This window comes from Alnus glutinosa, chromosome 1, assembly GCF_958979055.1.
Source record: "Alnus glutinosa chromosome 1, dhAlnGlut1.1, whole genome shotgun sequence".
In the NCBI taxonomy this organism is placed as follows: domain Eukaryota; kingdom Viridiplantae; phylum Streptophyta; class Magnoliopsida; order Fagales; family Betulaceae; genus Alnus; species Alnus glutinosa.
In genome coordinates, this window is record NC_084886.1 from 42,613,021 (window position 1) to 42,634,660 (window position 21,640).

Below are 21,640 nucleotides of genomic sequence, written 5' to 3' on the forward strand. Positions count from 1 at the left end.
GATATATAACACCAAATTTGTTTAATTATGCATATAGTACAATATAGTATACTATATATATATATAAATAAAGAACCTAAAAAGTATAAATTTCAACCATAAAATTTACATATAGCATATAGTTTTCAAACTTAATTTTATGTATATAAGTTATGTACACCGTATTTTCAAAGATTTGTATGATTAATAAGATAAGGAGTTTAATTTTTTTTTTTTTTTTTTTTTTTATTTTAAAAAATTAATACAACACCGAATTTTTTTTTTTTAATATTTATTTTGGCAAAAAATAACAATTTGACACGTGTAATAATACACGTGTTCAAATTGGACACGCGTATTAAAGACACGTGTCCATTTGGACACGTGTATTAATACACATGTCCATTTTTTACGCCTGTACAATTTGACACGTGTCTTTTGAGACACGTGTCAAATTTGACGCGTGTCTACAGTAACTGGTACTGTAGACACACGTCAAAATGCTGCGATTTTTGTAGTGCGTTGACACTAATGGTATTCTCACTCTTATCTCTCTACACCTTCTCACCGGTCTCAAGCGACCAGCAGCACCCCCTAGACCCTCTAACCCCATCCGAGTTCAACCTGGTCCGAACCATAGTCAAGAATTCATACCCCAGCCCTAACCTCAACCTAACCTTCCAGTACATAGGTTTGGACGAGCCAGACAAATCCACCATCCTCTCATGGCTATCAAACTCCGGCTCCACATCCCCACCTCGCCGTGCCTTGGTCACCACGCGTCTAGAAAAAGAATCCCACGAGATAATAGTAGACTTATCGGCCGGTTCGAACCGTTCGATAGTCTCCGACAATGTTTACCTTGGACATGGCTACCCTCTGCTTACCCTTGACGAACAAGGTGCTGCATCCGCATTGCCAGAAACATATGAGCCGTTCATCAAATCGATTGAGAAGAGGGGGCTGAACTTATCCGACATCGTTTGCTCCACCTATACGCGCGGGTGGTATGGGGAGATGAAGAGTAAGAGGGTGTTGAAGCTACAATGTTACTACAAGGAAGGAAAAGTTAATTTCTACTTGAGACCAGTGGAAGGAATACTGTTAGTGGTTGATCTTGATGAGATGAAGATAGTTGAATACTACGATAGGTATATTGCTCCGGTGCCAAAAGCTGAGGGAACAGACTACCGGGCATCAGCGCAGAAGCCACCGTTCGGTCCGCCTTTACACAGTGCAGCCTTCGTGCAACCAGACGGACCAGGATTTAAGATAGACGGCCACAATATCAGGTCAGTGGAAACAGAGTCATCCAATTCCATTTTGGTATAATTAATGTTAAACTTGGCAGGCTTAGCTTCGACGTTGATCATTCGTGGTTGCTCTTGCGCAGGGACGAAGTTTTAGGATTTTTATCTACCAAAATTCAAATTTAATTTATGAGTTTTTAAGTGATTTCAATTTTTTTTAAAAAAAACTTATATATTTTTCAATTCATTCCTTTAGTTAAAAACTCATCACGTAACACCAATTACCGAAGGACCATTCAGCCAAAAAAAAAAAAAAAAAGTACCGAAGGGCCAGCCGACCAATGGCCCAGTTAGCCCTCGGGCCAAGCCCACATGGATGGAGATCCCCACACCGATTAGCAAAACCTTTTTGTCTTGGGCCCAACCCATATATGGAAAACAATTCAAAGCTAGCCCAATGGCCCTTCAGGCACTCCTGATAGGTATGCTACAGCGAAGTCCACACAACCAAGAGGCTCTCCAATCGGCCAATGCCACATGTTAGACTCCCATTGGCCAAGATATTTACCGCTAGCATATCGTCGCAATTATGATAGTTGCTTTATATTCTTTCTAAGTATGGAATGTTCGCCCAATTCGGTATATATCTTTGGAAGACTCAAAAATAGTAATACTGACAAAGCTTCAAATTTGTTTGAGATTAGTTGGGCAAACTGGATGTTCCACCTAGGATTCGATGTTCGAGTTGGTCCAATAATTACTCTGGCATCAATTTATGACGTTGAGAAGCAGACATATCGGCGGGTGCTATATAGAGGATTTATATCCGAGTTATTTGTGCCTTACATGGACCCATCCGAGGATTGGTACTACAAAACTTTTTTCGATTCCGGCGAATTTGGTTTCGGTCAATCTGCAGTGTCACTCCAGCCCTTCGCCGATTGCCCTGCCAATGCAGTATTCTGGGACGCTTATTATGCCGGAGAAGATGGTGTGCCTGTCAATATATCCAATGCGCTTTGCATATTCGAACGCTATGCCGGAAATATAATGTGGCGTCACACTGAGTTGGGGATTCCAGATGAAGTTGTAAGTGATATTTTTACCACTAGGGTTATTAATATTATTATTATTATTATTATTAATTTGGACTTGTGACAGTTTATTCTGGCAATTATATGGTGTTGCAGATAAGGGAGGTTAGGCCAGAAGTGAGCCTGGTGGTGAGGATGGTCGCAGTGGTGGGCAACTATGACTATATTGTTGATTGGGAATTCAAGCCGGGTGGCACCATTAAATTGGGGGTGTGATTATCTGCTTTATTTAATTATTTATTTATTCTTTTCCAACTTTAAAATGTAATAAGATTTGTAAACAATTACCACTGCATCTGCGACTATGGTCGACAATTGTTCACACGACCTATAAACTCAACGTACACAAATCAAATACAAAATTAATTAGCGGGTTAAGGTTGAAGGGCTTGACCTGTTTAATTAAATTGGTCAGGAAATGGTTGACCTATCTATATAGTTTTTTATACACATACCTCGTTGTGGTCCGAACCCAATAAGCAACATATATAAGAGAGCTGGCATTTTTTGACACGATCCACGAATTCGACACGAAATTAGAGTTGAGGGATATTACCTATTTAATTAAATTGATCGGATTAGGGTTGACATATATTATTAATCTTACACTTATGCTTCAATACAACTCAAACCCGACACATGAACACGAATTAATTTCTAGGACACGCACGAAGTGTTAGCTAGTCTTGTAGCGTTGTTTTTATGAATTTTTTATAGAGTAATGATTTAATGTCATCTAAATATACAACTTTTCACCACATTGCCTATGTGGCAAGGTGGTCCCCCACTACTTTTTGAGTTTTTTTTATTTTTTAAAAATAAATTAAGGTGAGGGACTACCTTACCACATAGATAAGGTGGTGAAAAGTTGTATATTTAGGTGGTAGTGAATCATTACTCTTTTTTATATTATGTATGCAAAATTGAGTAAGATAGAAATATCAAAATTGGTGATTACTTGATCCTCTGATCTTAATAGGTTGGGCTAACGGGCGTGCTAGAAGTGAAGGGGGTGACATACACCTACACAGATCAGATAACCGAGGACGCCCATGGCACTTTGTTTGCAAATAACACCATCGCAGTTTACCACGACCACTTCTTGACGTACTATCTTGACCTCGACGTGGATGGTGAAGCCAACTCCTTTGTCAAGAACAATTTGGAGACGATCCGAACAACAAACCAAAGCTCCCCAAGGAAAAGTTACTGGACAGTTGTGAGTGAGACGGCGAAAACCGAAGGCGAAGCTCGAATCCAGTTAGGCTTTAATCAACCTGAGCTAATAGTGGTGAATCCCAATAAGAAAACCAAACTTGGGAATGATGTTGGTTACCGTCTGATTCCAGGATCAGTGGCACATCCCCTCCTATCGTACGATGATTATCCACAAATCCGGGGAGCCTTCACTAATAATAATGTGTGGGTCACACCCTATAACAAGTCGGAGAAATGGGCAGGAGGAGCATTTGTTGATCAAAGCCGAGGAGAGGATACCTTAGCAGTTTGGAGTCTCAGGTACCACATGGGAATTACAAGTTTTGAACATAAACATTGACTGCGACAATTGTGACTAAATATTTCTGGTTTTGAATTGAATGCGCAGGAATAGGGAGATCGAAAACAAAGACATAGTATTGTGGTACACAGTTGGATTTCATCATGTCCCTTCCCAGGATGAGTTTCCGGTGATGCCAACCTTAAGCGGTGGGTTTGAGCTCCGGCCAAACAATTTCTTTGAGAGCAATCCAGTACTTAAAACAAGATCTCCCGGTATTGTACCAGGGCCTAACTGCACCACCCAAGCGTAGGATTTTATGTTATCGTCTGTCGACATTAATTATCATAATGCGGACCATAAATCAAATAAAAAGTAAAAACCTATATATTATTGGAGCTCTTTTTGAACCATAAATAAGGGTTTAATATTTGGAGAATAAAATCATTTCTCAGCTCAGTCAATAGAGCGAGGTTTGATATCAAACAGGTGAAGTGTTGGCAGGTGAAGCCAAACCATGCAAGCACTAGAATAGCAGAAAGCACAGGCACAGCAATATAAAGATGATTAATTTATAGATATCAAGTTTACAAAGTTTGAAAATATGCCTCCCTAAATTTCCACTCACTCTCAGGTAATCTGCTTATTTCATGGTCTCATCTCATATTTATTGATGATATATATAGACTGAAATACAATAAAGGTGGCTCATAGTAAGCATACCAAATTAAATATACACACCACCAACAAACAGAACTAACAACTCCGATAGTATGACGTTGGATCAGAAACCAGCTCAGGCAAGTTTACAAAGGTTGAAAATATGCCTCCCTAAATTTATAGCTATCAAGTTTACCTTGGACTACTCTAAGGTAATCTGCTTATTTCATGGTCTCATCTCATATTTATTGATGATACATATAGACTGAAATACAATAAAGGTGGCTCATAGTAAGCTTGAGCTTGGATACATGATGAAACAAAATTAAATATACACACTATCAACAAATTAACAGAACTAATAACTCCGATAGTATGACGTTGGATCAGAAACCAGCGGTGGGATCCCAACCTCCACTCTTCCTTCAAGCATTTGGGTCACTTTCCCCATAGTGGGTCTGAGAATGGAATCCGGATGAATGCACCATAATCCCACCAAGGCCATTCGCTCGAACCTCTTGAAGTCGCTCAATACATCTGGGTCATGCCCCACTACCATCTCTAGCTTCCCAGACATTACACTACTTAGAACCCAATCTGAAAGAACCAGATCATCCTTTCCACTCTCTTCCTCCACCCGGCTCAATTCTATATGCCTTCTTCCACAAATTATCTCAATTAACATCACACCAAAACTGTAAACATCCACTTTGTTGGTTATGGGTCCACTCCTTAGCCATTCTGGTGCAATATAACCCATTGTTCCTCTGATATTTGTGTCAGTTCTTGTTTGATCTCTCTTCAAAAGCTTGGACATCCCAAAATCTGCTATCTTTGCTGTATAATTGACATCAAGTAGCACATTCTGAGGCTTGATGTCACAATGTATGATCTGAGTTTCACATTCTTCATGCAAGTACCGCAAGCCTCTTGCTATTCCCAGCGCCATTTCAGACCTCTGAATCCAACTGGGCTTCTCTCCCTCCTTAAATAGAAAACGAGACAATGCTCCATTTGGCATTAACTCAAAAACCAGAAATCGGTGATCCTTCTCAATGCAAAAACCCAGTAACCTTACCAAATTCCTGTGATACGTACGACCAATTATTTTGAGCTCTGTTGTAAATTCCTTCTCTGTTTTTTCAATGCCTTTCTCCAGCTCCTTCACAGCGATGCCAATCATAGTATCTTTCAGAGTTAGATTGCCACTGTAAACTCTTCCAGAAGAACCTCGACCCAGAATGTTACTAAACCCATTTGTTGCTTCACGCAGCTCCTGGAATGTGAACTCTCGGAAGTTAATCCCAATGGTATTAGAGTTTGATGACCGCTTTATCTTCATCAAATTTCGAGCTGCAGGATGATAGTATGTGGCAACGGCTCCAAGCAAGAAAGCAAGAGCAGCACTAATTATAAGGCCAATCTTCAAAAGAACCCGTACTCGAAATTTCTTCTTTTCTGTACCTTTTGGAAGACCTGGCTCACGCATCTTCATCGGCACCTTGATAAATGCCGTTTTACCTTTGCTGGAAGCACTCTTTCTGGCATTCAGCAAAGGCATCCTCTTCTTGTTACAAGTAGAATCCACCCAGGAAGCAGCCGAGGTATAACAATCATCCATAATAGCCGTCTTGCATTCCTCCACAGAAACGTTTTGCACTTGAGCCATTTCTGAACCATCAGATTCGAATTCAGCATCATCAATTACCACCAAATTGAAGTTGTTCCCTATGGAAGGATCTTTGCAATAATTCAGCACGTTTTCCGGGTGGCAACCTTTCGATACATCAGTTGGATCCAACGCGATATAGCCCGGTATGCAACTACAGGTCCCCGTTTCATTATCAGTTGAAGTGCACATGCCGTTGAGGCCACATACAGTCGTCACGAGGCAAGGGTCATCAACGAATCTCCACACCATTGTCCATCCACTTCCATTTCTTTTATGGTAAACATATTGTTGGAAACTGCCATGATCATCAACCGTTGCTCGGTGATAGTAGTCTTCAATTGGGGTTGGAACCTTCTCAGTTAAAGGGTAAATAGTATGATTAGTGCTATCGACAAGGTACATGAAAGCACTAGTACCATTAAACTCCAGGCTAACATTATCTTTTTCCGTTGAGGTAGGCAGGATCTGATAAGCAGGATCAGAGAAGCGGTAGGCAGAGAGAACCAACTTTGAATCCCACTGCAATTCCAGCTTGAAATTCCCAGTTGACTAATCAGAAGTTCCCATTGCATTGGAATACAGCCTTCCGGTTTTAGGCAGATTTTGTCCAGGTAAGAGTGTGTCTGTTGGCGAATCAAAGCTCTGCCAAATGATTTTTGAACTGTCATCTATTAAGACAAAGTTACCATCATTTTGCATGGTTCCTAATCTTGCAGCAGCTCTACTGGCACTATGTAGTTGTTGCGTACTACCATTAACGTATTCGATCACAAGCTCTCCGGCACCATTCAGTTGAATTGATGAATTGGGTTCTGCTGGCCTGTCACGGTTGGCTGACCAGACTAGTGTTTTCTCCGGAATTTTGTCAAACCAGATCCCAAGAAGGTGGAGACCGTTGTGGAGAGGGTAGAATCCGAATGCATAATCTCCGGAGAGGGACCGCCAAGAAATATTCGATCCAGCAGTGATGCTGGAACCTAAGCTTATGTTGGGAGAAATCTGGGCGTGTAAGCTGCAGAAATTCGAAAAGAGTAGGAGAACGAAGGGAATAATTATCATTACAGCCATTGTAAAGTGCTGTGGGGAACCCGGAAAAGGAAGAGAACAACCTTTAGAAGAGCTTATGTAAAAAATTCAGGGTCAAATTTAATTCCGTAACGACTTTTAGAAATTTTATTTTTTAATTTTTGAGTTTTAATTTATATTGTAAATGATAATATAATTTTTTTAAAAAAAATTAAATTAATTTATTTTTAAGTTTTTTGTCCAACAACTAACGATTTGTTACGTGTTAACTCCTTAGGGTTGACATATGTCACAATATAACAAATTAGAAAAATAAAAAAATTCTTAAAAATTAATTATAAAATTTTTAAAACTAAAACTAAAACTAAAAAACATTATTAAAAACTTTAAAAAAATTGAAAAAGAAAAAGAAGAGGGTGGCCATGCCACGCTACCCCAATGGAGGCCAAGGGCGTGGCTCTCATGATTGGTTAGAGATTGCCGTACCACCTATGACATAAAAAAAAAAAAAAAAAAAGGTTGGCCTGAAGGTGGTTGAACCAGGGGTGTACAAATGTGGCGGTTATTAATAAAAAATAACCGGTAATCGTTAATAACCACAAATAACCGTTAACCAAAAATAACCATAACTAATTTTTTTTTTTTAATTATTATTATATATATACTCACCCTTTCTTTGTGCTTTTCTCCCCTGTCCCTTTAGAGCACTAGCAGCAGATTCCCAACCATTTTCCCTATATTTAGGGAACAAAACTACTTTTTGCTTCCCTATAAAAAAAATACCCCACAATAGATTCTCTTACTTTTCTCTATATCAATTAAATATTATTTTTTTACTCTTATTTTATTCTTTTTCTCCCTTTCCTACTTTTTCTCTCTTCCCAATATCAATTAATTATACTTCTTTTATATTAAAATAATACATAAGGAATGAATAGTAGACATGTATACATAGAGAATCACTATTCATTCCCAACCCCCTCATCTAAATATAGGACATCTGCTGTGGAAGATTTTTTGATGTTTTTCATGAAATTTTTCCTAAATATAAGGAATGGAACCAATATAGGGTAACTGCTACTAGTGCTCTTAGTTGGTACAATGGAGAACTAGCATTAATTCTTTAGTATGTTTTCAGTCATTCATTTTGACGTTGAGTGAGCAGTGCATGCAATCAATTAATTGGTTGCCTACTTAAAGCATTCACATTGAGTTATGTAAAATTCATTATAAATTTATAATAGATAATTAAATCATAAAAACCCATCTCCATCAGCTTTTCTATCCCAAACCTAAATTAGGGCGATCCCTGCGTCTCTCTGTCTCACGCTCACCCCCCACGCATTTTTCTTCTTCCTCCTTCCTTTTTCTTCTTCTTTCCTCTTCTTTAGAGAGAGAGAGAGAGAGAGGGGGAGAATATTCATCAAAAAAAAAAAAAAGAGAGAGCGAGAAGAATGGTTTCGAGAAAGTGAAAAAATGAGTTCTAGAAGTCAAACGAAGATTAGGGTGGAGTGGCTCTTGGTGGAACACGTGGCAGCATCAGGATAAATAAGGGTATTTTTTTTTTTTTTTGGAAAAAATAAGGACAATATTGGTTCCAGCTAAAAAGCAAGCTTGGTGAAGGTCAAAACAGTGCGCGGAGGATTGGGAGTTACTTGTAAAATAAAATGATAAAAAGTAAGAAAGCGAAAAAATAAATTAAAATAAGAGAAAAAAAATATATTTAATTGATATAAAATTAAGAATAAATAATAAGATGTATGTAGTTTTTTAAAATCTATTATCTAAACTAGTAAAAGTGGATTCTGATAATCTAAAATAGATTAAACTTTATATCATCCACTAAAAGTCCTCTTAGAACGACGTAGAGCTACGAAGCACAATGTGTGTGAAAGCGACGACCTTTAGGATTTAGATACTGGCATAGTGCCGTCTGCCACTGCGTGTGAACTGAAATAAGATCATCTCTTAATTTCGTGCATCTAACGGTTTAGACTCACTTGTTTAACATAGGCCTACTCCATAGGGAAGTTTATTTATACGGTACACCAAGGGGCATAAATGTCTATGGTCTAGACAGACAGACAGACCAGACACGTCTAAACCTGCACGGTGCCTCTGCTTTTGAAGTATTTGCTGTTTAATACTACTATTATGCTTAGATTGTATTCTTGTTGCTACTTAATAAATAATAAATAAGTTGTTTGGATTTTAAAGATCAGTTATTCGGTGAATAATCGGTTTAAAATAATTGGATAATCAAATATTTTAATTATGGTTGCGGTTATGAGCAAATAACCGCAACTGTAACTGATTGTACACATTTAAGTTGAACTACCCTTATAATCCATGGAAATAGTTTAGCCACCCCAAGAGTCAAAACTTTTGCATTTTTTTTTTCTTGCCATGGGGTGGCCGAATCACTCTCCATGGGGTGGTTCAGCCACCCCAGACTGGTCAAGAGGGGGTGGTTCAACCACCCCATTTCTTTTTCTTTTTCTTTTTTCAATTTTTTTTTTTTTTTTAAGTTGAACCACCCCATTTCTTTTTTCTTTTTCTTTTTTCAATTTTTTTTTTTAAGTTTTTAATTTTTTTTTAAATTTTAATTAATTTTTAAAGGTTTTTAATTTTTTATATGATGTAGGACGGAATTTATTAATATTTTCGATGAAAACGAAAATAGAAAAGATGTTCAAAATAATACTGAAGCAGCACCGTTTAATTAGAAGCTTACCTATTCGCAGACAATAGAAGTACAAAAGGAAAGACTTGATCGTCAAGCCAAGATTTTATGTTTTTTCTTTACTAGGACTAGATTTGCTAGTAGCTTTATTTCTTTCCTTACTAGGATTGGATTTGTTTTATTTCTTTTCCTTTTAGAATAAGTTTTACTTTTACTACTAGAATAAGGTTTACTATTGCTATTAAGAAATGTTTACTTTTACTACTAGGGATAGGTTTACTTTTTCCACAAGTATTTCTCTTTTATAAATAGGCTTGCTTATTATGTAAAACTCAGAATCAATTGAATTGTTATAAAATCAAAGAAGTCTCTCTCAAATACTCTGCGGAGTTTTATCTTTCTTTTAGCCTGCGGGCTTGTTTTATCTTTTGTGGTAGAAGACGAAGACGCTTTTCCTTGCAGAATCGAAGACGCTGTTCTTTGATTAGTTACCTTAGTCTTCCGCTACGTCATTATACTACTACACTTATATTGCATTATGGGTTGACACGTGGTGGGCCATTAATTTTTGGACAGAAAACTTAACTAAGGTATTAATTCAGTTTTTTTTCAAAATTGAGGTACCATTTGAAATGCGAATTAAAACTCAGGGACTAAAAAATAAATTTTTCAAAACTCAAAAACTATTAAACTTATAAATTTATGCCAAAGTTTTATGGGGTATAGAACATGTAAATTACTATACACAAATATATCTCTATGAAAAATTTTATGAAAGATTTCTACAAGACAGAAAAAAAGTAAAAAAATTAAAAATTAAAAAAAAAAAAAAAAAAAAAAAAAAAAAAAAAGAGGAAAAGAAAAAGTCCAATTTTGACTTTCGCACTACTTGCATTCCTATTCTTTTTCTTATCCTTGTAATAAAAAAATTCTAAATATTGAAAAAATGTTAAGACCATATTTTCTCTGGATCCTACCATTTCTTCACCCACCGACAATTTTGACTCCCATTTTCCATTTTTCTTCTAACCTAATTTTTCTTATTACCTTTATTATTATAAACTAAAATGTCTTAAAAAAAATATTGAAACTTAGAGCACTATACATCTTTAACACATAAGGTAAACTTTTTGTTTGTGTAAACCATTATATGGCGTTGTCCCATACTTTTAAACATGCTATTTATGAGAGGGCTCTTTATGAGGTCTACATATCGGATCAAGTTCGGAATTGCTTGAACACTTGTCCTGAGTAGATGGCCCTACAAGGACTTTATAACAATTGTCTGTCCAAATTTCAAATAATATGGACAAATAATATACTGAATCTCCATTCCTATCCCAAAGGCTTTTTATTCTCATACATTATCTTCCTCCATAGATGAGAACTAAGCTATGCCTTGGGGATGTTCCACCAAAATTTTAAAAATCTTAATATAAATATAGCCGAAAAGATATGATTAAAATACGAAGATTTGCTTAATTTAAAATTGACAAATCCGATTTTAATTCCACTTCATGAAATTATAATTTACTTATTTCGTTGATTGACTAGGCTTAACTAATAGAAGGGTAATCAGAAAATTTAGGAAAAGTTAATCTGTAAAAAATCTTTGAAATCATAATTTGTTAATAGTCTTTTCTTTCTTTTTTAACAACATCTAGTGGTTGACCATTTTATTTTTTGTTTAATATTTTGCAATAACCTCACAACACGGCTTTTTTCTTTCCCGAAACCCAAATAAGGTAATATATCTACAAAATATCACACTGCCAGTCTGCCATCCAGTTTCGTATGCTGCGAGACAAACTGAAGGTTCAACACCCCCACACCCCCCCACCCAGTTCAGTTTTGAGGACTCTATTGATACTGCCATTATGGATGATCGCAAGAAGTCTTTGTGTATTCACCCACGAAAGATAGAGATCAGATATTGGTTTCAAATCCAGCAGCTAAAGTCCAGACTTCACCTCTGCTGATATACGATAGATGGGGATGAGACTTGTTTAAATTCAAAATGTATTTTATCTTCATTAAGTTGCTAAACGAACGGTTACAATTGTGTATATATCGAGTAAGTACGCTGTTTTTTGTAAGTCAACCAAAACAGATTTCGTTTATTTTCAAAAGTTCTGTTATTCATGCTGCAAATTGAAGTAAGTTGCAAATAAAAACTGAAAACATAAACAGGGGACTATATAATATAATTTATCTTAAAACATTTGTGCATCAATCAGAGGCGGAACACCAACTTCAACAGTTCCTTCTAACATCTCCACAACCATTTCCATAGATGGTCGAAGAGTTGGATTGGAAGATATGCACCATATTCCTACCATAGCCATCCTCTCAAAGCTCCTGTAATTACTCAAAACTTCAGAATCATAACTCACAGTGGCTTCTAAATTACCAGCTCTCACACAATATAGAACCCAATCAGTCAGAATCACGTACTCGCCCTCCGTTCCTTCATCAGTTGAACGCATTTCTATCTGCCTTCTGCAAAAGATAATCTCAAGCAACATAACCCCAAAGCTGTAAACATCCACCTTGGTCGTCACTGGTGCATTCTTGAGCCATTCTGGTGCCATATATCCCATAGTTCCTCTTACATTGGTGCTTGTTCGAGATTGGTCAGTCATCAGTAGCTTTGCCAGGCCAAAATCTGCTATCTTAGCAGTGTAATTGTCGTCAAGAAGAACATTCTGCGGCTTTATGTCGCAGTGGATGATTTGGGTATCACACTCTTCATGCAAATATAACAAGCCTCTTGCGATTCCCAGAGCTATTTCGGCTCTACGTTCCCAGCTGGGTCGAATTTCCCCGAACAGGAAATTAGATAGGCTCCCATTTTTCATTAGCTGATAAACCAGAAGCCGGTGATCTTCCTCGTTACAAAAACCCAACAACCGCACAAGATTCTTGTGATGAGTCAAACCAATTACTTGGACTTCTGTCATGAATTCCTTCTCACCTTGTTCAATCATCTTCTCCAACTGTTTAACAGCTACCTCAACCGCTTCATCTTCTAAGGTTAGGAATCCACTATAGACAGTACCAAATGCTCCTTCGCCTAGTTTGTTCATGAATCCATTTGTTGCTTCTCGCAACTCTTGGAATGAAAATGCCTTCAGGTTTATCTCCACTGCCTTCGGTTTTGGAGGCGGCAGTACACGTATGTAAGGTTGAGCCAGAGGGTGATGGTAAATGGCAATGACTGCAAAGAGTACAGCGACTATGGAACACGATAAAAGGCTTGCTAGTAGAACAACTGAGGATGGAGAATCCTTTCTATGCTTAGGAGGACCTTGTGCACTGCTATTCACCATAGGGACTTTCACAAATGCCACAAAATTTCTAGTGGCAGGGGCAGGGTTGCCTTTTCTACCATTCAACAAAGGCATTCTCTTCTTGAGACAAAAATTTTGATCAGAGCCAGAGCCAGAGGGATTAAAAACACCAGCCATGCAGAAACAGTCATCCATCACTGCCTTCCTGCACCCTTCCTCGTCTGTGCGTTCTATTCTCGCCAAATCTGCAAACATATTGTTTGGGAAATCAGTATCAGGCATTCTTATTATCTCGAAATCTGAAGTTGAAGAATTTTTTGCACAAAAATCCATCACTACTTCTGGATAGCACCCTTTGGAGGGAACGTTTCGATCCCATGGTAAATAACCAGGCAAGCAATCGCAGGTCACTGTTTCATTATCAGGCACCGTGCAAAAGCCATACACCCCACAAATATTATTCACAGTGCAAGGCTCTGTAATGGCCTGCCACATAACTTGCCATTGATTGCCAATTCCTTTATGCAGAGCTAACTGTTGGAAGTTTCCCTGGTCATTGATAGTTGCTCGGTGGTAGTAATCTGCAATAGGTGTGAGCACTGACGCACTATTCGTCATATTGTATGCGACTGAAGCGTCATCCTTCACAATAAGATACATCAAAGCAGTGCTCTGGTTGAAAAATAGGCTTATGTTGCCTTTAGTTCCAGTGGACCAATAACCGGGATCACCAAATCGAAAGGCAGATAGCACAAGATTGCCGTCCATCTCCTGAAGCTCCAACCTGTATCGGCCAATCGAGTAGTCAACTGAGCCATTGGCATTGGAGAAGAGCTGCTGGCCCATATTCAAACGTTGGCCAAATAAAATAGTGTCTGTAGGGAAATCAAAACTCTCCCAGATGATTCCCAAGGAACGGTTTCGCAAGACGAAATTACCATCATCTTGCATTGAAGCCGAATTGGTGGACGGGCCATTGTATATAATAACATCAGTCCCATTTGAGTATGTAAGTAAGAGTTGGCCAGTGAGCGATAATTTGACGGTGGATCCTTTATGGGCTGGATCGCCACGATTTGCTGACCAAACCAGAGTTTTCTCTGGGATCTTATCAAACCAAATACCAACAAGGTACATGCCTGTGACAAGAGGCCCGTAGAATCCAAAAGCAAAATCACCAGAGGGTGATTGCCATGAAGAATTATTGGTTCCTGCAGTGATGTTTGAACCCAAATCAATTCTACTGCCATTCATCTGAGCAGAAGAGCAGAGTAAGGAAAGTAGGAATGGAAAAGACCAAAGAAAAATTCTAGTAGCACCCATTGTTGCTAAACAAAAGAGATATACGAGGGAAAGAACCAAGACAGTAAAAGATGTCTGAAGTGAAAAATGGAGATAATGCAAAATTCTGCACTTCAATTAGATTGGACTGGTTGCCAAATAAAACTTGTTTTCTCACCTTCTTTCCCTCTCTTTCTCTCCATATGCTTCTCCTTTTGCTCGCCAACCCATCCCCAGCTCAGTTTGTTACTATAAAAATAAAATAAAATAAAATTACAATTTTTTTTTTTTTTTTTTTTTGTGAGTAAAAATTACAAAATTAATAGAAAGTAAGCGGAAATTTAGTTATACAAGAGAGAAGGATAGGGTCCCGAGAGGTAGTTTAATTGGTTGGGATTACGCTTTATGAAGTGAATATCACAAGTTTGAATATTCTCTCCCCCTCTTGTGTGGACATGTCACATGTAAAAAAAAAATATATATATATATATATAAAAGAAGAAGAAAAAGAAGAAGAAGAGAGAGAGATAGGGTGTTTTCGTGTGTGTGTGTATATATTTCCTTCAAGCTTATGTGTCAACTTTTCATTTGGTGGGCAAAAAAGGCCTAATTTCTGCCATGGCCTGATAAAAGTTATGGCCAAATGATAAGGATTTGGCTGTTTCCATGTACATGATTTCATATTATATAAATTTTTAGAAAACCGTATCAACATTTAATTCATCTATATCTTTAGATACACAAACTTTAAATCATGTCATGAAATAGAGATGTTCTTAAACCCTCAACCCACCACGTAATTGACAATATCCTTCATGAACTTTAGATTGCGACTTCATGAACTTTAGATTGCGACAGTGTCCCCTTAAATTACCAAAAAATTTTAATATCCCTTTAATGACGAAAATACTCTTAATAAAAACAAAAAATTCGTATAGCAAAAAAAAAAAAAAAAAAAAAAAAGACAAAAAACCATTGCTACAATTTGGGGGTGGCCGAGCCACTCGTTGGCCAAATGGGCATGGTTCAGACACCTCCTCTAGCTGGCTTGGTGGTGGTCTAGCCACCCCCTAATGGCCATGGGGTGGCCGAACCACCCCCCAAATGGTCAGGGGGGTTATCTGGCCACTCCCTTTGACCATATTTAGGGATATCTGAACCACCTCATAGCCATTGGAGGTAATTTGGCTACCAATTCAATTTTTTTCTCTAGGCCATTTCGGCCAACCTTAAATTTGGTCAAAAAATGTGGCCGAACTACTCTTTATCCATTTGGGTTATAGTTTAGGCATCCTCAAATGGCAAAAAAAAAAAAAAAAAAAGAAAAGAAAAGAAAGAAAGAGAAAGAGAAAGGAATGGGTAGCCAAATGACCCCTAGTCAAACCACCTCCAAATGGTTAGGAGGTGACTGAGCCACCTCATTTGGCCAAGAGGGCGACTCAGCCACCTCCGTTCTAGAAATGGTTTTTAAATTATTATTATTATTATTATTATTAATTTTTAGTTTTTAGTTTGGGAGAACTTCACTTATATTTTTTTTTTTAATCATTTTTTAAAAAATGTACTCAAACTTTAAAAAGTATCAATTTAGCGTATTTATCTTTCAATTTTTTATTTTTTATTTTTCAATTTCAATCATCCGTTAAAATTTTCTGTTAAACCCTGTCAAAATTTTCAAAAATGCACCAATTTTTCTTTAGGAAAAAACAAAAGGAAAAAATTGCTAAGATTTAGGTGTTAATCAGAATTTAACGGAGAGTAGAAATTGAAAAGAGTTTAATGAAAAATTAATGGAGGGTTGAAATTGAAAAAAAATTAAAAGATGGATACCATAAATTGACACTTTTTAAAATTTGGTATCTTTTTTCAAAAGTGATGAAAGATCAAGAGTTTTAAGTGAAGTTTCCAATTTTAGTTTTTTTATTATTATTATTATTATTATTATTATTTTGTGGTCTAGGAAACATTAACAATTTTTAATAATTTGTAAAAAATATTGTTGCAATCTAAAGATTAGAAAGATCATTGTTTATTGAGTCATAGTTAAAAGGAGGTCCGTAAACTTTTTTTCCTTTTATTTTATTTTTTATTCTTTGCTCGCTCTGCGCTATCAAATAAAACTTGGAAAAGTCCGACTCTTTCTTTTTGTTTTTTTTTTTTTATTATTTTCTTCAATTAGGCCCCACTCAAATCAAACTTGGAATTTTGATTGTTATCTTTCTGCATTAGATCCGACTGACTTTCAAATCAAACTTCGAATCAACATTTTATCTTTCTTCTTGACAAAATAATTTTAGGATTAAAAAAAAAAAAGCATAAAAGAACATAACAAAAATAACTCAATTACAGAGAACACTAAAATTTATATGATTTGACTTAAAAAGCATACATCTACAAGTTGAGATGACCATAAATTCGTTATCAAAAAATAGAGTACAAAATATAATAGGGAGAAAATTACTGAAAACCCAAAGCTTCAATATACCTATAATGCCCCTAAAATTAAATATTTATATTTATTAAACTTAGCGTGTTACTCGTAGTGTCATCAAACCAATTAACTAATAATTGACTTGAATTTACCACACTACACTAATTATTATGGTAATAATAAATCTTTAAATAAAACATGTATCATCAATTATAAATTCAGAACCTTTAAACAAACATTTCTATCATAACAACATATAACTACTAACTAATCTCATCTAACAATGCGAGTCATTCAATCTTCTTCCCAACAAATTTTTCACTTTACCTCTTGGCAAATCTACTAGACTACAAAAACAGCTTAGTGTTTTGCGGTAGAAAATAAGTAATTGTGTAAATCTACGACTTTATAAGTAAATTACTACCGAGCCAATTTATGCAATGAACCTTAAGTAACTGTCCATTATACTTAATTTATTAGATGTGAGTTTTTCATAAAATGGTATATGTTATCCCGTCAATATCACATCTAAACATGTAGATTTATTTTGAATTAGGGTGACATATTCTCAATGACAATCACTAAAGTTTTAATACTAAGAAATTATATAAAATAAAATTTTTCTTATGTATGGTATATCAAAGCCCTTAACCCATTATTGATAGGGTTGACGCTGTCTCAAGGGACTCATAGTACAATACCAACACCCCAGATATTATTGTATATCTTCATATATTAGCGGTTCGTCCAAGTTCAATTTCATGCGGCTGATGCTACTAGCAAAACCGAAATGGAAACCCACCCTGATATGCCGATCACAAAGAACTAATAGATCCAAAATCAAACACAAAATAAATCTTTTTAATTATAGGGTAAGTCTGTATAAAAGCTCATCTCCGGATAGGACTAATTCGTGTCCAAACATGCTGACTTCTAGAGAGTTTCGTGCGCTAGTGTCCTATTATCGAAAAGTCATTTTCTAAGTTAAATGATTTTACACTAATGTGGGTTCAATTTTCTCACGATGAAAAATAGTAAAAGTCTGCTAAAATCAAAGGTCTCGAAAGTTTGTCGAGAGAAATAATTTACGCCGCTAATACAGTTGGGCCGCGTGACTTGATGTCTTTCAAGTCAACACGTCAATGTAAAAGTAGTAGCGCCCCTTAAAAAATGTGAATATTTCATTTACCGGCTTAATATTTACGATTGGCTCGCACGACGTCGCTTTTTGTTTTTGGCTAAAAAGTCCACAAAATGTCGAATAGGAGGAGTCTCTTTTGTAAAAGTATAAAGTTAGCTAAAATCAAACGAGTCCAAGTCAATTTCTGTTCATGGACTACTACTCAGGTTAGGCGATAATATGAATGCACACTCACTTGAAAAGTTTGTTATCTTTTTAGAGCAAATTAGAGTGTGATTTGAATCTTATACGATATGTCTGCTGGGTGTTGTAATTTCTGATTGCTTATGATATTACAAGACCTCTTAAAAAAAAAATAAAAAAAAATTGAGGGACTACAAGTGCAATTTTTAAAAGTCAAATGGAAATGAAAAAGGTACTTGGGTATGGTGACTTAATGTATGTCAAATATACACGTGTCACTCCTAAATGGGAAATGCTACAATTCCCACCACTATCCCACCTCAATCCCACCACTCCTAAGTGTAAGAAGTTGAAAATTGATTTATTAAATAAAAAAGTAAAATCACTTCAGTGTTGGTGGGATTGGGGTGGGATGGTGGTGGGAATTTTAGCATTTCTCATAAACCAACACCCAATAAAGTTGCCTTGACAGAAAAATGTAGCGCCATTGTCGTTGGGGTAGGGACAATTGGAAGTGTCGTGCATTGCGGACGGCGATTTTCTTCGTTTGAAATTAAGTTAAGAGTATAAAGAGTTTAAAATTTTTGTTTTTAACGATGTATATAATTTTAATATATTTACTTTCTTAATATAAATAAATTAATTTTAAATTATAATCATAAAATAAATATTATTACTTTCCTTGAAAATTGAAAAAGTGTGAGAACCATATTCCTTGCCGTGCCCGGTAAAACTCATGAAGTAACTAACGGTCATCAATCATGAATTCATTGAATTGTTCAACTCTCAAACTAGCTCGAATGTTCTCCAACAAAAATTTTCCGTTACAAAGATAATATGCAAATATTCCATTTTCCAATTTAATATTACAGAGCGGCTACTTTCTTGAACTCTCAGCGTGTTCTCACGATGTTGCACTCTATGTTCTTCGGCCACCCCCACAAAAGGCCGAATAGAGGTGTCTTTTGAATAGATGTTAAATGTCGGGTCAAAGCAAAAGAGTTCACGTGGTTGAGGGAAAGAGTTACGTCGCTGGGGCAATTTCAAAACCAATTGGCCGGAAATGCTAGTGTAATTCCAAAATCATTCCAAAACCAATTGGAAATAGATAAGACATTTGACACAAAAGAGGCTAGGAGTGCCGTGAATTGATCAAATTCCTCTTAATTGTGTGTCTGAATTTAAGAGAATTCGGACAGATAATTGTAAGAGACGACCATTTATGAAATTCATCTAATTGGATAAGTGGTTGGACAGTTTAATTTTTATTTGGTCAGGTGAGTCTCATAAATAATCTTTCATAAATATCTGCTCAAACTCTCTAAAATTCGAACAAATAAATTAGAAAATCCTAATTCACCGTGAATTGCCCGGTAAAACTTCAGAAGTAACGTTGTCATCGACCATGAACTGTGCAACTCTTAAACTTAACAAAAATTTTCCATTTCAAATTAAGGTAATATTATAAAATTGGAGAGTTGGACTTTGACGTCTTGCCACGATCCCACTTGCTCCATGGCCATTCGCCAAAAAGAAGAAGAAAATATAATATAGCAATTAATTCTCAGATTAAAATTTGCATTAAGTAGGCTTATGCAAGAATAATTAGCTACTAATTAACAAGGAATGTAATTCCACTGGGCTTGGTTATATTAACTAACTAACATGTTCTACGTACATCACTTCTGTTTAAGTAAAGGGTTGCTTTCAAAATAATTTGCTGGCCGGAGCTCGAATCCACCATGAAGTACTGTCGGCATCACTGGGAAATCTTCTTGGCACGGAGCGTGATGGAACCCCACTGTGTTTATGAAAACACCATGCATGAATTTTCTTCCATCTTAGAAAAACTTTATGAAAATCAGACTCTTTATATACATAAATATAATGCTGTATTTATACTTCACCTCTGGCTCCAAACGGCTAATCCATCATCACCTCGGCTCCCTTCCGTGTAGAACCCTCCAGCCCACCTCTCTGACATGTTATAGGCGGTCACCCAAACTTAAATACAACAGAAAGCAGCAGCAAATTAAGGCACTAAAAAGGAAGAAAAGGATTCCTTTTCAAAATAGGTAGGAAAGGGTCCAAAGTGATAGGAATAATTAGAAATGCAGTTAGATGAGAACTTAGTTGTGGCCCAATTTACCATATGATGAGCACATAAATTTACACTTCGGTTAACGTGACTAGCTGACCAACTAGTTGTTGTTGACGTATCAGTGAAAATATGGGATATAACAAAATAAATTCTCCAGTCTTGTGTGAAATTAGGATTCTGAAGAGACAGCGTTATAAAATAAAATAGAAGAGATAGAAGGGAAGAAGAGGAGAACACAAAAGAGAGAAAACGCTACATTGCTACTTATTTTATTGAGTGCTTTTGATTACAAAAGATATGAATATATAGACTAATAGAGGGGAGCACATCTCACTAATCATAGCACACAATCAATAAATATTAAAGTGGAAAATATTGAAGAAATTAGGTAGAAAAATAAGAAAAGATATTGGAGAGAAAATCAAGGAGATATTCTTGATATTCTACAACGGCTCTTTATTCTCTAACAAGCATGACCAGAATAGAGTCACATTCCAAGATGAAATGCTGAAGCTTTAAAAATAAAGCCAACTGACAAGCTAGAAGAGCTGCTGTTGCTTCGCCAAAGACAAGGAGGGTTGATAATAGTATAACAGCCAATAATGGTTCCCAAATAATCCCTACAAATAGCAACTTGAACAGAAAAATCTTGACGAATCATTGTATCATAATTTATCTTATAGAAAGTAGGAGATGACCTTTCCCATACCGCAATCTTTGGCATAATCTTATTGGTCTAGGTAGAATGATGATGCTTGACTATCCGATTGATAGATGAGGATATATCAAGAGCATTTGGTACTATATCCTCGTGAAGTGCTTTATTCCTTGCCAACCAGATTTGATCACAAGCCATCGTGGCAACAATTTGAAATTAGTGTTGGTCAGATAAAGGAATTCCACTATTCTCCGAATGCAGAATTAAATCCAGCCATGACGCCATTGAAGAAACTCTTAAAGCAAGAATATCCAGTGGCCAAAAAGAGTTCCTCCAAACCACTCGAGTTATAGGGCATGAGAAAAAAAAAATGAAGAATAGAGTCAGCAGGAAATGAGCAAAGAGAACAAGAAGTATCCATAGTATAATTATGAATAGAAGAAGAAATGTGAATATTCATTGGTATTATGTCCCAAATCATTTTCAAGAGGAATAACCGCAATTGATGATGCAACTTGAGCTTCCAAAGACTTTTCCACATAGAAGCATTCAATGGAGGAATTGAAACCACACAAGAAGTGGTAATATGGTGATGCACAAATTTAGTGGAGAATTTGCCTGAAGATGATGAAGTCCATAGAATAGAATCATTTGTGGATCTCAGCCTAATCTTCAAAATTTCTGACATTGAGT

At 36.4% G+C, this 21,640-nt stretch overlaps 2 protein-coding genes and 1 pseudogene across 2 annotated transcripts; 1 reads left to right on the forward strand and 2 right to left on the reverse strand.

The window, feature by feature from the left end:
* Nucleotides 1-505: 505 nt before the first annotated feature.
* Nucleotides 506-4,134, forward strand: LOC133860379 (amine oxidase [copper-containing] alpha 3, peroxisomal-like). The gene is made up of 5 exons (XM_062296002.1): nt 506-1,271; nt 1,934-2,318; nt 2,420-2,533; nt 3,303-3,841; nt 3,930-4,134. The coding sequence occupies exons 1-5, from the start codon at nt 511-513 to the stop codon at nt 4,132-4,134; spliced, it is 2,004 nt and encodes a 667-aa protein (XP_062151986.1). The 5' UTR covers nt 506-510.
* Nucleotides 4,135-4,839: 705 nt separating this feature from the next.
* On the reverse strand, nt 4,840-7,269 carry LOC133860388 (G-type lectin S-receptor-like serine/threonine-protein kinase LECRK3; annotated as a pseudogene).
* A 4,679-nt stretch (nt 7,270-11,948) lies between these two features.
* LOC133882443 (G-type lectin S-receptor-like serine/threonine-protein kinase LECRK1) lies at nt 11,949-14,605 on the reverse strand. Its single transcript, XM_062321630.1, has one exon. It carries the CDS (start codon nt 14,473-14,475, stop codon nt 12,076-12,078), a length of 2,400 nt encoding a protein of 799 aa, XP_062177614.1. The 5' UTR covers nt 14,476-14,605; the 3' UTR covers nt 11,949-12,075.
* Nucleotides 14,606-21,640: the final 7,035 nt, after the last annotated feature.

Coding starts and splice junctions, on each gene's coding strand:
- LOC133860379 (XM_062296002.1), top strand. CDS start 511: ATGGTATTCTCACTCTTATCTCTCTACACCTTCTCACCGGTCTCAAGC. Junction 2,319..2,419: donor TGGGGATTCCAGATGAAGTT/GTAAGTGATATT, acceptor ATGGTGTTGCAG/ATAAGGGAGGTTAGGCCAGA. Junction 3,842..3,929: donor TTAGCAGTTTGGAGTCTCAG/GTACCACATGGG, acceptor TTGAATGCGCAG/GAATAGGGAGATCGAAAACA.
- LOC133882443 (XM_062321630.1), bottom strand. CDS start 14,475: ATGGGTGCTACTAGAATTTTTCTTTGGTCTTTTCCATTCCTACTTTCC.